This window comes from Xyrauchen texanus, chromosome 41, assembly GCF_025860055.1.
Source record: "Xyrauchen texanus isolate HMW12.3.18 chromosome 41, RBS_HiC_50CHRs, whole genome shotgun sequence".
Taxonomy (NCBI): Eukaryota; Metazoa; Chordata; class Actinopteri; order Cypriniformes; family Catostomidae; genus Xyrauchen; species Xyrauchen texanus.
This window is the reverse complement of record NC_068316.1, coordinates 740,928-756,409: the sequence shown is the minus strand read 5'-3', so window position 1 is coordinate 756,409 and position 15,482 is coordinate 740,928. Positions and strand designations below refer to the sequence as shown.

The following is a 15,482-nucleotide window of genomic DNA, read 5'->3' as shown; positions in this document are numbered from 1 at the left end:
TAGTAAAGTGCATTTGTTACCATGAACTGACAATAAACAATACTTTTAATCTTAGAGATACAAATGCATTTGTAACATGTTACATATATTACCGTTAACTAATGCAATATTGTATTTTTAATGGCGAAAAACTAACAGCACCTAAAATACAAACTTTTCCTTTATACGTGTGCTTTAAAATAATGCAACGTTCATGTTGGGGAAAAAAGTTCTAGTGTGAATAAGAGGCAGCGAAAATGCATCAATGTTTTTGGCCTGAGGGAAGACGGCTGAAAATACATGAAATACAGCTTTTTTCAATGACTTCTAGAATAAAGTTCAATTGTGCTTTTCGAGAGTACATTTCAAGTGATGTTTCTTTAATCTCAGTGGGGGGCCGTTTCCCTGTTTTTCACCGCCCTCCTGCTCTGCTGGTGTAGGTCAGCCATTCTCTTCACACCGTTAACCGAAACGCTCTGCTAATTGTACCCTAGCAGTGTTAGCAGGCCGTTTGCTTGTTTCCTGTGTGTTTCAATGAAGCAAAGAGAAGGTGTTCATAGATTTGACCCCCTCAGGGGCCTCAGAACACAAGTCTGTTTGTCCAGAGAGGCCAAGAGACGCAATAATCCACAGCATTCCAGCTAATACTCTCAAATATTTCAGCTGAACCCACCACACACTGATAACTAATGCTAAAAACCAGAATTCATCTATTTCCTGTGATATTGTAATCATGCTGTTATTAACTTTTGTGACTGTTGCTTCAGACACTGTGGCTGAAATGTTTGTCATTGTGTTGGTTTGTGTTTCTGAGTTTGTTATGACAAACACATTCTAGTCGCGGATGAACACAATGAGCAGTCATGTGACACTGGGTCACTGCTGTTCATGTGCAAATGAGCTTTTAGGCCTTTTGTTTAAAGAAGACTATTAAAACATTCCTGAATGCCCTTAAAACATGACTGCAACATGACTTAACAGATGTTGTTTTTTTACAAAGCATGTGTTGGATTTACTTAAAATATATGCGTAGCATTTTATATATAACGCTTTTCGAGCTTATGGGCTTTATGTCAGCATTACTAGATAACCGTTGTTAGATATACACAAATCAGGTTCAGTTCATTCAACTTTATTTACTCTAAAAATGTCAAAAATCAGTAATACTAAAAAGATCTAAAATCTCTATGAGTTCTTGATAACAACTAATTAAATGTCCCAATAAGTTCATTTTAAGCAAACAAACATATTATGTAAATTGTTTGAGCGCAAGGGCTTATGGGTATTCCTCACAACCTCAGATATGTACTTGATCATTTGAGTAAGTAGTACATAAAATCTTAGAAGTTCAAGGAACTGAGCATTATTCTTTAACTTTATGTATCACTCTAAGTTCACATTATAATTAATATTTTATGTTTTACACATTGAATAAAATTAAGTGCAGCAAGGGTTTTTTATATAAATATGTACGTTACTGAATAGAAGGTATTTATTTTCTTACATTATGGCTGTTGAGCCAACAAATCTTTTTTTTCAGTGGTGTTTGTTTTTGGGTCACTGCGAAAATACATTTCTGTTTGCCTGCTTTCTTTATTAATCTTACACGTTTATGGAGTCGTAGGGAGGTGTTGACATTCTTTTGTATTTGTCCTTGAGGGAGTCAGGGAGGAAAGATGTTGTTTCTATTAGGTCATTTATTTTGACTCTTCTTTAGTTAGACTTGTATTTTGTTGGCCTAGATCCCTCCTGAAGTCCTGTTGCTTCCTTACTGTCATTTAAATGAAATCACTTTGGTTACATTTTGGAAAGTTGTGGCCATGTTTCATGAAGGTCAATATATTGGACAGTTTTTGACCATTTTGCAATTACACATCACAACCATGGATCACAACATTCTCTTGGATTGGCTTCAGAATTAATGTTGGCATTTGTGGGCAGGCATTACCATAGTTTAGGTCCTAATAATCTGACCACTTCCACTTTGTTTGTGTAAACAAGGAATTGTCTGATCAAGCACAAGTTAAATATGGAGTGCCGCAGGGCTCTGTATTAGGTCCTTTCTTTTCTCCTTGTATTTGCTTCTCTTGGAAGACTCTATCAGGATTTGTCCATTTTGTGATTATTTACACATTTTGTGATTTGCTTGGCCAATTAACAGACGTGTTAACCTTGTGGCATATCCGAAATCTGCCAATAGATTTGTCAATGCATAGTCAACACGCTTTTATATTTTCCAGTTTATGCAAATCTAAGTCAAAATTGTATACAACTTTTTTCCACAAATTTTGTGTACATCTGATTTGATGTTGTTAAATAGTATTATGTTTATCATCATATATATATCGGCTATCCTGCTCTCTAGATATCGGCATCAGCCATTGGAAATCCCATATCGGTCCACCACTAAAAAAAAAGGGTTTCTAAAAGTCTCTCTCCATGTTGGACCTCTCCAACTCTAAACTAAAATAGATAATAGATAACTCATTTAGCAGAAATTTGTATCTAAAGCAACTTTGTATGATTTATTCAGAAGCAACAAAATTATCAGTGTGTAGTTCCACAAAAAATGGTAAATCATGGATTTACTTTTCTTTTAGAAATGCTCCATTTTCTTTGCAGTCTGGAACTTTGACCCAGTTAATAGACTTCATTAGATAATCCAGGATTAGTAGTTAAAGATCTGATTTTGAATTGCAAAACCAAAACCAGCCGTAGTGCTTTGTGCTACAGTAACCACAAACCCAGTCTGACGTGGCTCTTGCTAAACTTTAGGAATTTGAGTCCCAGTTAAAGCAGATGTTGGCCACAGGCATGTCTGCGTTTCAGATGAGTCAAGCTTGTGTCTGATTTCACCGACAGAACGGGTGGGAAAACAGACATAAAGCAGGAGTGACCCCCGAGGGCATGAGTTCAGGATTACACATGCTAATGTGACCCTAAATATACACACACCTGGAGGGTGAAGAGGTGGGCAGGTAAAACTAAGGTGAACTTAAAAGCTTTACAGTAGCCGTAAAAAGTATTTGTTGAAAGAAAGAAAGCACAAGGACACTTGTCAAGCACAACATCTGACTTTTAGAAGTTTGTTACATTGAAATGCTGAAACAATAGATCGAGTGTGTAAAATGATAGTGCATGTGCTTAACTCCAAGGACACCGGTGTGAACTTCATACACTCATTAAAAATCACCAGATGAATTAAAATAATTTCAAAATGAGCTAAAATGGCTCAGAAAGTGAAGTTAGTTCTGAGAAAAGCTCTAGCAGTATTTGAGTGCAGATGAAAATTACTTTCATATATTCTTGTGTAATTCAAAGACATTTGGACATTTTGAAGTGTGACTGAAGTCATAGAAGCACACCATAGTTCAATGATCCTCAGGGGGGTGCTGGGGGGTCTGCAAAAAATTAAAACATTAAAGTTAAAATGTTACATTTTAACACAAGTAAACAACCAAATTTGCTGGTTTTATGTTTTATTCTGCTTTCTAAAGACTACAATTATGTAGACCAAGGTAGACTGAACTAAGTAATTAATTACTGTAATTAAATTACTTTTTTAAATCTTAATTTTTCAGTAATTTAATTACAGTTACTTCTGATGTAATTGTATTTAGGTCATTTATTTTGACTCTTCTTTAGTTAGACTTGTATTTTGTTGGCCTAGATCCCTCCTGAAGTCCTGTTGCTTCCTTACTGTCATTTAAATGAAATCACTTTGGTTACATTTTGGAAAGTTGTGGCCATGTTTCGTGAAGGTCAATATATTGGACAGTTTTTGACCAGTTTGCGATTACACATCACAACCATGGATCACAACATTCTCTTGGATTGGCTTCAGAATTAATGTTGGCATTTGTGGGCAGGCATTACCATAGTTTAGGTCCTAATTATCTGACCACTTCCACTTTGTTTGTGTAAACAAGGAATTGTCAGATCAAGCACAAGTTAAATACGGAGTGCTGCAGGGCTCTGTATTAGGTCCTTTGCTTTTCTCCTTGTATTTGCTTCTCTTGGGAAACATTATCAGGATTTGGCTATTTTGTGATTATTGACACTTTTTATGATTTGCTTGGCCAACTAAAAGAAGTGTTAACCTTGTTAAGTAAGGGATTACTTTAAATTTTTCAGTAATTTAATTACAGTTACTTCTGATGTAATTGCGTTAAATACTGTATAGACTATAGAATAATTATATATAATACAATAATGAATTTAAAATCGAAATTTAACATCTAATGTTAAAATGTATGTTTTCAAATTTAAACACCGCCCCTTTAAATTCTTTGGCCAGTTCATGAATAATTAATTTGATTTTATTTGGTTTATTTGAAAGAATTAAAAGAACAGTTTCATGTGGTCATCTGGTCGAGGTTAATCAGGGTTTTAGAAAGTAATTAGTAATGTGATTACTTTTCAGACACAGTAATTAGTACAGTAATCTAATTACACTCTAGAATATGTAATTAGTATTTAGTAATTAATTACTTAATAACTTACCCAACACTGTTGACAATATTTTTATCCTCACTTCAATGCGTTTTTTGTTATTTTTAGTAAGGGTGTGCAATGAAAAATGCGACTATATGGAATGTGGTTTGTTCTCTGTATAAGCTGCTGGTTGCCTATAAAGCTGGAGTTTCACTTACTACCCCTGGAGAAAGCAGACGGTACTTCAAGCTTGAATTGGTCAGATGGAAAGAATATTCCCTATTACGCTCCGGGGACATGATTAATTGCTTTAAATGTTTATATAATTAATCGCACTAAATTAACACGTTAAATCGACAATCATGATAATGGCTCTGTAGTGGAAGAATTCACAGATTGGTGTATGTCGTCCTTTATTAATGTATCTAAAACTAAAGAGATGACAATAGATTTGGTTATATCCCCTGTAGTGATCAGGCTGTTGAGTTTGTGCAGCAGCACAAATATCTTTGCACTGTCATTGATGACAAATTGACCTTCGAGTATCAGGAAGATTACAGGCATGATTTTGAATGACTTAACTCATCTGTACAAGGTCAGGTTTTTTTTAGATTTCTCTTCCCTTTTTTCCCAAATTTGGAACGCCCAATTCTCAATGTGCTCTAGGTCCTCATGGTGGCGTAGTGTCTCGCCTCAATCCGGGTGACGGAAGACGAATCTCAGTTGCCTCCGCGTCTGAGACCGTCAATCCGCGCATCTTATCACGTGACTTGTTGAGCGCGTTACCGCGGAGACGTAGCGCGTGTGGAGGCTTCACGCTATTCTCCGCGGCATCCACGCACAACTCACCACACACCCCACCGAGAGCGAGAACCACATTATAGTGACCACGAGGAGGTTACCCCATGTGACTCTACCCTCCCTAGCAACCGGGCCAATTTGGTTGCTTTGGTTGCTACTCCCCCCCCCAACACCCAAAACACCAAGGAGTTTAAGTTGACTGTCTTTCTGTCTGCAGATATAATCTGTCAGCATGTAGAAAAAAAGAGTTAAAAACTCATTTGTTCCAGCTTCCATTGGCTTTTTAAATAATTCAATATGATTTTTTGTTTATGTTGTATTTATTATCCATTTATTAATGTTGTCTGATGGTTGTGTGTTTACAATAAAGAGATTCTTGACCTTGAGTATATATATATATATACACACAAAACTCTTTATCTGGTGAATATTTAGGCTATTAAAAGATTAATTTGGTTAATACTTAAATTTAAAGCATTGTAACAGAGACGTGTCTCCGTCATTTCAAAATAAGAGTCCCCAGTGTGTTTCTGGCTGGTTAATTGTTAAAAGTCCCGCATTATGCACCAAATCTTCCTTTTTTTCTCATTATTATTGGGATTTTATTCATTTTGGACTCTTGCTGCCTTTGTGTCTATTGTAAAGCAAGACTAAGACAATTTTTACAAATCATTCTTTAAATAAATTTCAAAAACCTTTGGCCGATTAATCGGTTATCTGCCTTTTCCACCAGTTTAGTAATCCATATCCACTTTCAGTCGACCTCTATTGCAAATGTTTTTCTTCATGTTTATACATCTAACATTACTCAGATAGTGAGTAGGGAAAAGGAAATGCTGTCAACTTGATATAAAATAAATGTTTCCAGATAATTATGAATTTCTTTTGGTTTTAGTATAATGATGCGGAGCCACTTAGAGGACAGGGAGGGAATTTATTTTAGGAAACAGTTTTGCATTCCCATTAATCATGGGTTTATCCGTGGTGTTTGTATTGTAAAATCATGGTTAATATTCATAAGGATTAGTAACATAATGTACTATGGTTTTACTACAGGAGGTAAAGCGCGGTCGACTAACAAACGCAGAGTTTCTCACAGGTGTGTGTGTGTGTGTGTGTGAGGTCCACAACAGCTGTTGAAGACTCCAGAGGTGTTTGTACAGCAGACAGGGTGTTTACAGTGAGATGGTGTCACAGTTTGTGCTGTCTGGGGGGCCACACAGGAAAACAGGCCCCAAATGCCCCCTCTGCTTCTGTTTGTTTGGACAGGATGTGTTGATTGGATAAAGACCTGACCGCTGATTCCTCATGCTAATAGAGTTTATTTACCTTAAGTGTGTGTGTGTCTGCAGTGATGCTTAAATATTTATGAACATGACATTATGTTGCACATACTGTATATTGCTTTTGAGATATCCACATCAAATGACCTTGAGTGTGTCCAGACACAATGTTTAATATCTCACATTATACGTCATGATTATTGTGTCTAGTGTAATGTTTAGACTTTTGATAAGCTATGAAGTTGGATGCCAAGATTGTGTGTTCTTAGATTGACCTTCAGTAGAGCAAATAATCACCGCAGAAGTAATTCACAGGCCGGTTTTGATCGCTCTGTTTATTATTAGTGGTGTGCTGTACTCCAAACATAAATGATACCTCAGAAGCTCAGAATAAACATGCAGAATAACAAAAAACTAATCTAGAGCAAAATTGTGTTCCTGAAAATCGATGTACTCATATGTGGACAGCGGGAATAAGTTGTGAAATTTTAAATAACACCAAGCTTTAGAAAGTCTGATATTTTTAATCAAGCTGTTTATCATTTATCCAGGAGTGTTGATTATTTGATGCATTTTGATACATTAATCATAAATGATCATAATTAATTCAGGTTTAAAGTAATGTCCAGCATCATCCAATCACTGTCAATCATGTTCAAATAAAACATTATAAATGTTGAATCTATGAACTGATGATCATTGAGTGATCCAAACATCATCTGCAGCCTGAAACTGAACTTATGATCCGATTTTAGGAGTGAACGCACTTAACTGCATAGAGAGATATAGGATGCTCCCTTGCTCCCTATTTAGTGCATGACTTAACCTCCAGTGTGCCGTCTGTCTGCACTGGTCTCAGAACAGTTATAGGAGAGCTACAGGATGCTCCCTTGCTCCCTATTTAGTACATGACTTAACCTCCAGTGTGCTGTCTGTCTGCACTGATCTCAGAACAGTTATAGGAGAGCTACAGGATGCTCCCTTGCTCCCTATTTAGTACATGACTTAACCTCCAGTGTGCTGTGTGTCTGCACTGGTCTCAGAACAGTTATAGGAGAGCTATAGGATGCTCCCTTGCTCCCTATTTAGTGCATGACTTAACCTCCAGTGTGCTGTCTGTCTGCACTGGTCTCAGAACAGTTATAGAGAGCTATAGGATGCTCCCTTGCTCCCTATTTAGTGCATGACTTAACCTCCAGTGTGCTGTCTGTCTGCACTGATCTCAGAACAGTTATAGGAGAGCTATAGGATGCTCCCTTGCTCCCTATTTAGTGTATGACTTAACCTCCAGTGTGCGGTCTGTCTGCACTGATCTCAGAACAGTTATAGGAGAGCTATAGGATGCTCCCTTGCTCCCTATTTAGTGCATGACTTAACCTCCAGTGTGCTGTCTGTCTGCACTGGTCTCAGAACAGTTATAGGAGAGCTATAGGATGCTCCCTTGCTCCCTATTTAGTGCACGACTTAACCTCCAGTGTGCTGTCTGTCTGCACTGGTCTCAGAGCAGTTATAGGAGAGCTATAGGATGCTCCCTTGCTCCCTATTTAGTGCACAACTTAACCTCCAGTGTGCTGTCTGTCTGCACTGGTCTCAGAACAGTTATAGGAGAGCTATAGGACACTCCCTTGCTCCCTATTTAGTGCATGACTTAACCTCCAGTGTGCTGTCTGTCTGCACTGATCTCAGAACAGTTATAGGAGAGCTATAGGATGCTCCCTTGCTCCCTATTTAGTGTATGACTTAACCTCCAGTGTGCTGTCTGTCTGCACTGGTCTCAGAACAGTTATAGGAGAGATATAGGATGCTCCCTTGCTCCCTATTTAGTGCTTGACTTAACCTCCAGTGTGCTGTCTGTCAGCACTGGTCTCAGAACAGTTTGAAATGCTCCTTATTTTCATCATAACTCCATATATCTGATGTAGTTTTATTGGCGTTTCTCCCAAAGACAAACTCTGCTTGGCGCCATGTTGTTTGGTCACATGACTCTGTATGTTGAAAGTTTAACACTTTACTGACAGCACAGAGTCTCCTGAACTGAGATCAGTCCATTTAAATGAAATTAAATTATGTATTGCATATAGCGAAGACAAAACTTACTGTCCAAGCATGTCTCGGGACGTTAAAAAGGGACTCTTTTCACTTAAACCAGTAAACAACCAACTAGAACACCATAGAAACCATTTAACAACATGCCAAACAAGCCAATCTAACAAATGCATAGCAATGACCTGCAAACAGGACAACACCACTAATTAAAAACCCAGTTCTTGTTAACTCTTTTCAAGTTTTCTTCTCCTGTAATTAATGTTCTATTGAAAGTAGTCTTTCATTTGCTCATCTGTTCCATATAGATGTTCTGTCTTTAAAATCCAGCTGTTGTTGCCCCTAGCAACCATTCCATGAACTAACCTGTGATTATCACAGGTGAATGATTTAGAACTCCACCCTGTAATCCAACATTTCACAGTCTATACGTGCACTCGCTGGTGTCTTCACACACTTCTGGAAGGTTCCGGAAATCTTATGAACACAGATCAAAGGACTCAAAAGCACTAAGACACACTCTCATTACATTCAGATGAAACGAGTCAGTCACAGGTCAATCATAAGGTTCATCTGACTGGAAACGCATAGCTCTTGTCTGATGATTTTGGTCCCCGTCCCGTATTGAAGCGCTCCAAATGCTCAGGTGTCCCATATTCACGTTGCAAAATATTGCCGACCCTAGTCGCGGTAACATTCCTTTAATCTTCTGGATGTCAGAGTGAATAGTGAATGGATTACTCTGGAGATTCAAGAAAGAACAACCAGACAAATGCAGTAGCTCTAAATGTAACAAACCTTTTGTTTTTCCTCTCACAGATCTTTCAGGTCGCTTACATCATCATCAAAGCAGCGAACTCGCCACGGCCAGGTAACTGGATTCTGGAGCGTTCTCTGGACGGTGTTGAATTCCAGCCGTGGCAGTACTACGCCATCAGCGACACAGAGTGCTTGACCCGCTACAACATCACGCCTCGCCTCGGCCCACCCACATACAAGAGAGACGATGAGGTCATCTGTACGTCGTACTATTCACGACTGGTGCCGCTGGAGCACGGAGAGGTGAGCAGTGTATGACGGGTAACTGGGGGTCATTGTCACTTCTGATAAAACGTTTGTGTGCTGCCATTCATTGTAATGCCTAAAATCACTAACTCTGTGTGCAGAACGCTTTTTCATACTAATATCATGCTCTTGGGCATGGTCCATAACCATTTAACTTTTTTGTGATTGATGTATTTCTGACTGAAATGGGATATTCAGTGTAATTCAATGTTGAATTGATTGGTTGGTGTAAAATGTCTCTCTGTGACAGCTGGTTGAGAAATAATGACAGTAATTTCAGAGACGAAGCAAGATGTTACATACCTATGGAATATTAGAAAGGCCAAAACTAATTATTTGGAATAACATGCACTGTTGAGTCGTGCTGAATAAGACAAGGAACATTAACCCTTTTTGGGCCCACAAGAAAACAATTATTGTCAAAACATTAATAACTCCAATTTGATTAACACAAAATTGGTGTCGTTTGAAAGTTTATAAGCATGTAGATATTATTAGAAAAACTGAACAAGTGCTTTGAAATTTACAGACAAATCAGAAGTGTTACGTTTTATGTTTCATGTGAACAGGTGTTGCTTATATGCCTCCTATTCGCTTATAACTTCATGATATATAAACGGCACATAAAACATCACATATGATTATTTAGAGTCTGTGATTATCTTTCAATCGAGTCCACACACAAGATAATCAGATGTATAGATCATTAGATAATCCACATGAAGCACAATGTTACATATGACCACCAGGAGATGGCGCCAAATACACGACACAGACTCAATGATGACTCAAATGACACAGAATGAAACTCATTCTGTGAAATCTCATGACTAAAATCATGTGTGCATGCTATGCAAACCTTTAGTCATTGTTGATTTGCATGTGTAATTAGTTCTTATGGACAATTATTATCTTTTATTTGTTTGGAGATGTTTTTGGACACTATGATCAATTATATTTGTAATGTTGGAACTTTTGATTGATTTGTCGTATCAACACAAACTTTCTCTCAGATACAGTTGACATGATTGGAAACAAAACAAAAGCAGTTTTTGGAGCTATCTTATTAACACTAAGACATATAATGCAAGTCTTAGATTGATCATAATGTATATAATTTACAAGTCTTTAATTTTGGGTATGCCGCTGAAACAAGCAATCATTGAAAACACCTTCAGAGCTTTAATTGTTTTTAAATGTTTAGATCAGTAGATGTTGTAAAGTCTCCTTTCTCTCCACAGATCCACACGTCTCTTATTAACGGTCGCCCTAGCGCAGACGATCTGACCCCTGAACTTCTGGACTTCACCTCAGCCCGATATATCCGTCTGCGACTGCAGAGAATCCGAACGCTTAACGCCGACCTCATGACCCTCAGCTACCGTGACCCCAAAGACGTCGACCCAATTGTCACCCGACGGGTATGAAGCAGCTCTTTAGATTGACCCGTGGGTCACTGAGTTCAAAGTCAAGGCAATGCTGCACTTAAAAACTCAATAGGTTGATTTAAAACCCAATCAATCATTGTTTTGCCAATAATATTTTAATATGAAATGTATTGAGTGCTTAAATAGTAAGTGTTGACGCTAAAGAAGTGATGCACTAACACTCTCTCCTCGTCTCTGTTTATAGTATTATTACTCTATCAAGGATATCTCAGTGGGCGGGATGTGCATCTGTTATGGCCACGCCCAGAGCTGCCCCTGGGACTCTGTTACCAAGGTAATTGAACGCACACACCGTTCTGAACCATCCCACTGGAACTGAAGCTGTCAATCAAACGAGAGTGTGAAATTTAGTCCCGCCTCTCTAATGTCATGAAGTGAGTTTGATGTCATGATGACATAATTAAAGTCACTGGAATTGGAATTCATAATTTCAAGGTTTCGATCCGAGGAGCTTTTAAACAGCGGTGAACACTTTCTTCTGATTGGTTTCATTCATACGAGCAGACAGAGAGCGCTTTCACTATGTTATGAGTGAAAACCTTTTTTTTTGTTATGAGTGTATCCCTTAATACAGGAGCTACATCGTGATCCATATCCATTGCTTAACTTATTATTTTCTTATTTAATTTACTTGTTTAGAGTCAAATCAAGTGAAAAAATCTGCCAGTGCTGAAAAAGTAATCCAAAGTATTTAGATTACTTCACTGACCTTGAGTAATCTAACAGAATACATTACAAATTACATTTTACAGCATGTATTCTGTAATCTGTAGTGGAGTACTTTTTTAAAAATAACCTTCCTAACGCTGGTTGTATATGCCCAGCTGTGTTGATTCTAGTTTGATCATTAAATTGTGTGTGTTTGTGTGTGTGTGTGTTTGTGTGTGAGTGTTTGTGTGTGTGTTTGTGTGTGTGTGTGAGTGTGTGTTTGTGTGTTTATATATATATATATATATATATATATATATATATATATATATATATGTGTGTGTGTGTGTGTGTGTGTGTTTATATATATATATGTGTGTGTGTGTGTGTGTTTATATATATATATGTGTGTGTGTGTGTGTGTTTATATATATATATGTATGTGTGTGTGTGTGTGTGTTCTTTCTGTTGTGTTGAGAGTGTTGTAACATATATCCTTTTGCCTTTCACTGCCTCCAGACTCTCAACCCCATCCCGTTCTGTTTGTTATTCATGTGTGTGTGTGTGTGTGTGTGTGTGTGTGTGTCTCATTCTCTTCTTTCTTCTGTCTCCTCAGAAACTTAAGTGTGTATGTGAGCACAACACTTGTGGTGAAAATTGTAATGAGTGTTGCCCAGGATACCATCAGGAGCCATGGCAACCTGGAACGCTTTCCGACGGAAACACATGCGAGAGTAAGACCAACACACACACACACACACACACACTCGCACACACTCACACACACACACACACACACACACACACACACACACACACACACACACACACACACTACACACACACACTACACACACACACACACACACACTCGCACACACACACATACACACTCGCACACACACACTCACACACACACACACACTCGCACACACACACACACACACACACACACACACACATACACACTCGCACACACACACTCGCACACACACACACTCGCACACACACACACACACACACACACACACACACACACACACACACACACACACACATACACTCGCACACACACACACACACTCACACACACACACACACTCGCACACACACACTCGCACACACACACACATACACACTCTCTCACACACACACACACACACACACACACACACACACACACACACACACACACACTGGAATGTCTATTCATTCTTCTGTTATGCAGAATGTTAACCTCAATCACCATTCACTTGCATTTGTATGGAGAAAGTAACTGAGGCTAACATTGTGCATAGCATCTCTTTTTGTGTTCTTGTTCCACAGCAGAAAGTGATCATGATTAATGATTCAAATCAGCATAAAGTCAGTGCAACAAATACTATTGTGACGTTTCCAGAATTTAAATGGAGTTTTATAAAGTAGGTTAGGGAGGAGCAAGCTAACGTAATCAGACCAATCACATCGGGTCTGCTTCGGCACTGTATACATGTCAAACAGCTCTCTATGACTGCTCATATGTTCTCTAAACTTTCCACCCGGAGCGGTCCATCGCATGAGCCTGCCTCTGTGAACGGGCGCTGCTCTGGGTTCATGCCATTTGTGTTCTATTACAGCTTCATTTGAACATGAGGGAAACAAAAGTCTAACTATTTAATTCAATCATCATTCCAACACTCCCCAGCATTTCAATCTGACTCAGCCAGTTCATATCACAAATGCCCATGCAAGCACGTATCCTGACATTGCCTCACATATGTTCCAGATGCCTTAGTTTTTCCATGCAACTTATTCTCTCTGCCAACACCCATCCCTCTACCCTTCCTGGCCCTTCCTATCCATGGGTGCGACGTCCCTGAATCTTGTGATTCAGTTGGAGCAGAGCGTGGGGGGGTTTGATTGGTTCTCCCCATGCTAATTAGCAATTAGTAGAAGTATAAAATGTTGTGGGTTATTTGGGAAAGGGGCTCACTGGGATACTTTTATATATTTTTTTTTTTATTCAAAAATTACGTCATCCCGGACGAGCCCCCAATTTTATGTTGTTACAAGCCGCAACATAAAAGAGGGATCAGACAACAAGTCTAATTAATTCAAAAGAGAATGGTTTTATTGTAATTAAACAAATACCACCACAACCAATTAATAGTAAACATGAGTCTAGGGATAACGAAGGGAAAAACACAGAGTTAGCAAATAATATAACTATAACAAAATCTTTACGCTACACGATATCAGAAAAGGAAAACAAGAAAAGAGGATAAACGTCAATGAGGTCTTACTGGGACCAGCCACTCCTAAAATATAAAACTATCCCAGTGAGCCCCTTTCCCAAATAACCCACAACATTTTATACTTCTACTAATTGCTAATTAGCATGGGGAGAACCAATCAAACCCCCCCACGCTCTGATCCAACCGAATCACAAGATTCAGGGACGTCACAATGGGCCACTAGAGCAGATTCCTACATGAAGCTACCTCCGCTGGAGAACCCCGCTACAGACCCCGCTCCCCTCCCTTCTATCATTTTACTCTCCCTTCCTCTGGAACCGTTCCCTGTGCGAGACATCCAATGTCTAGATACCCTCCACCAGGGCTACATATCTCCAAACACCTCAAAAACACTAGACGCAACGCTCATCCTCGCTTCGGGTTTCATCCGATGTTCAGAACTCACTACCACAGCAAAATTGGACCCAAGAATCCATCCCACCATTTCGGACCTCCATATCATAGACCACGATGCAATCAGATACCTTATCAAACAAAGTAAAACAGACCAGACCAAAAGAGGGCATCCAATTTTCATTTTCAACCTGCCTACTCCCATCCAGCCCTTTTAATCAGTAGCATCCTCCACTACAGAGGTTCACAATTCAAAAACTCTCTCGATCCACCTTTCATAGATGCGAAGAAGCAGTTTCCCGATTCTGGTTCCAAAAACACTTCAAATCCGTTCTGACTAAATCCAGCATCTCAGAAAAACTATATTCAAGCCACTCCTTCCGCATTGGTACTGCAAACACGGGAGCCCAAAAAGGCCTGCCCGAGCATCAAATATGATTACTGGGCCATTGGTCATCCGACGCCTATCTGTACCAACAATCAAAAATGCTCAACAAGCCCTCATTAGCTGACCACGATACATTCACGATCAGGGTCAGGGAGACGCATGCCTTATCCTTGTCAAACCACCAGGCCGGCCCCCTCTGTTTAGGCGCTGTGGGAGCCTCTCCGGCCAGCCCGGAAGCCACCCTATCTCATATTGCTGGATGAGCCCACCTAAAACACTCAAGGGCTCTCCCTTCCGAAGTGCAGTCTTTCGAATGCGTGCCAGGTAACTCATGTTTATTTGTATCATGGGCTCCCCCTTTGAAGCGCAGCTTTTGGATGCAGTGATGGCCCCCACATTGTGTCTGGAGGGGGGCCAGGTCGGTTCCGAGCAGCAAGGATTCACTCCTCCGTTCGGACCGATCCTGGCGTTGCAGACCCCTCCAACACAATTATGCCAAGGGCTCTCCTCGTTCCATCCGAGGTAATAGATTTCCTGTCTGAATGCCGCGTGAGTCATTCACGTTCATTTGTATCATGGGCTCCCTCGTTCGTTGCTCAGGACGACTCCCACGCTGAATGCAGTGAGGGCCCTTCCCGTTTGGCCATGGCTGGCCTTGCCTGCTCGAGCGGCTGCCAAGTCTTTACCAAAGAAGCTCGCACCATTTGGTACACAAGCCCACCTGTCGAAAACCTGGGGGGAGACTTAAGGTCAATCTGGGTGGTTA

General features: G+C 39.6%; 1 protein-coding gene across 1 annotated transcript in view; it reads left to right on the top strand.

Annotated features, from left to right (window-relative positions):
• The window catches only part of lama1 (laminin, alpha 1), an 82,945-nt gene that overhangs the window by 11,786 nt on the left and 55,677 nt on the right, over positions 1-15,482 (top strand). The window contains exons 4-7 of the mRNA XM_052114209.1: positions 9,360-9,602; positions 10,847-11,026; positions 11,238-11,327; positions 12,318-12,435. Coding sequence (XP_051970169.1) covers positions 9,360-9,602; positions 10,847-11,026; positions 11,238-11,327; positions 12,318-12,435 — 631 coding nt within the window. The remainder of the gene's footprint in view (positions 1-9,359; positions 9,603-10,846; positions 11,027-11,237; positions 11,328-12,317; positions 12,436-15,482) is intronic.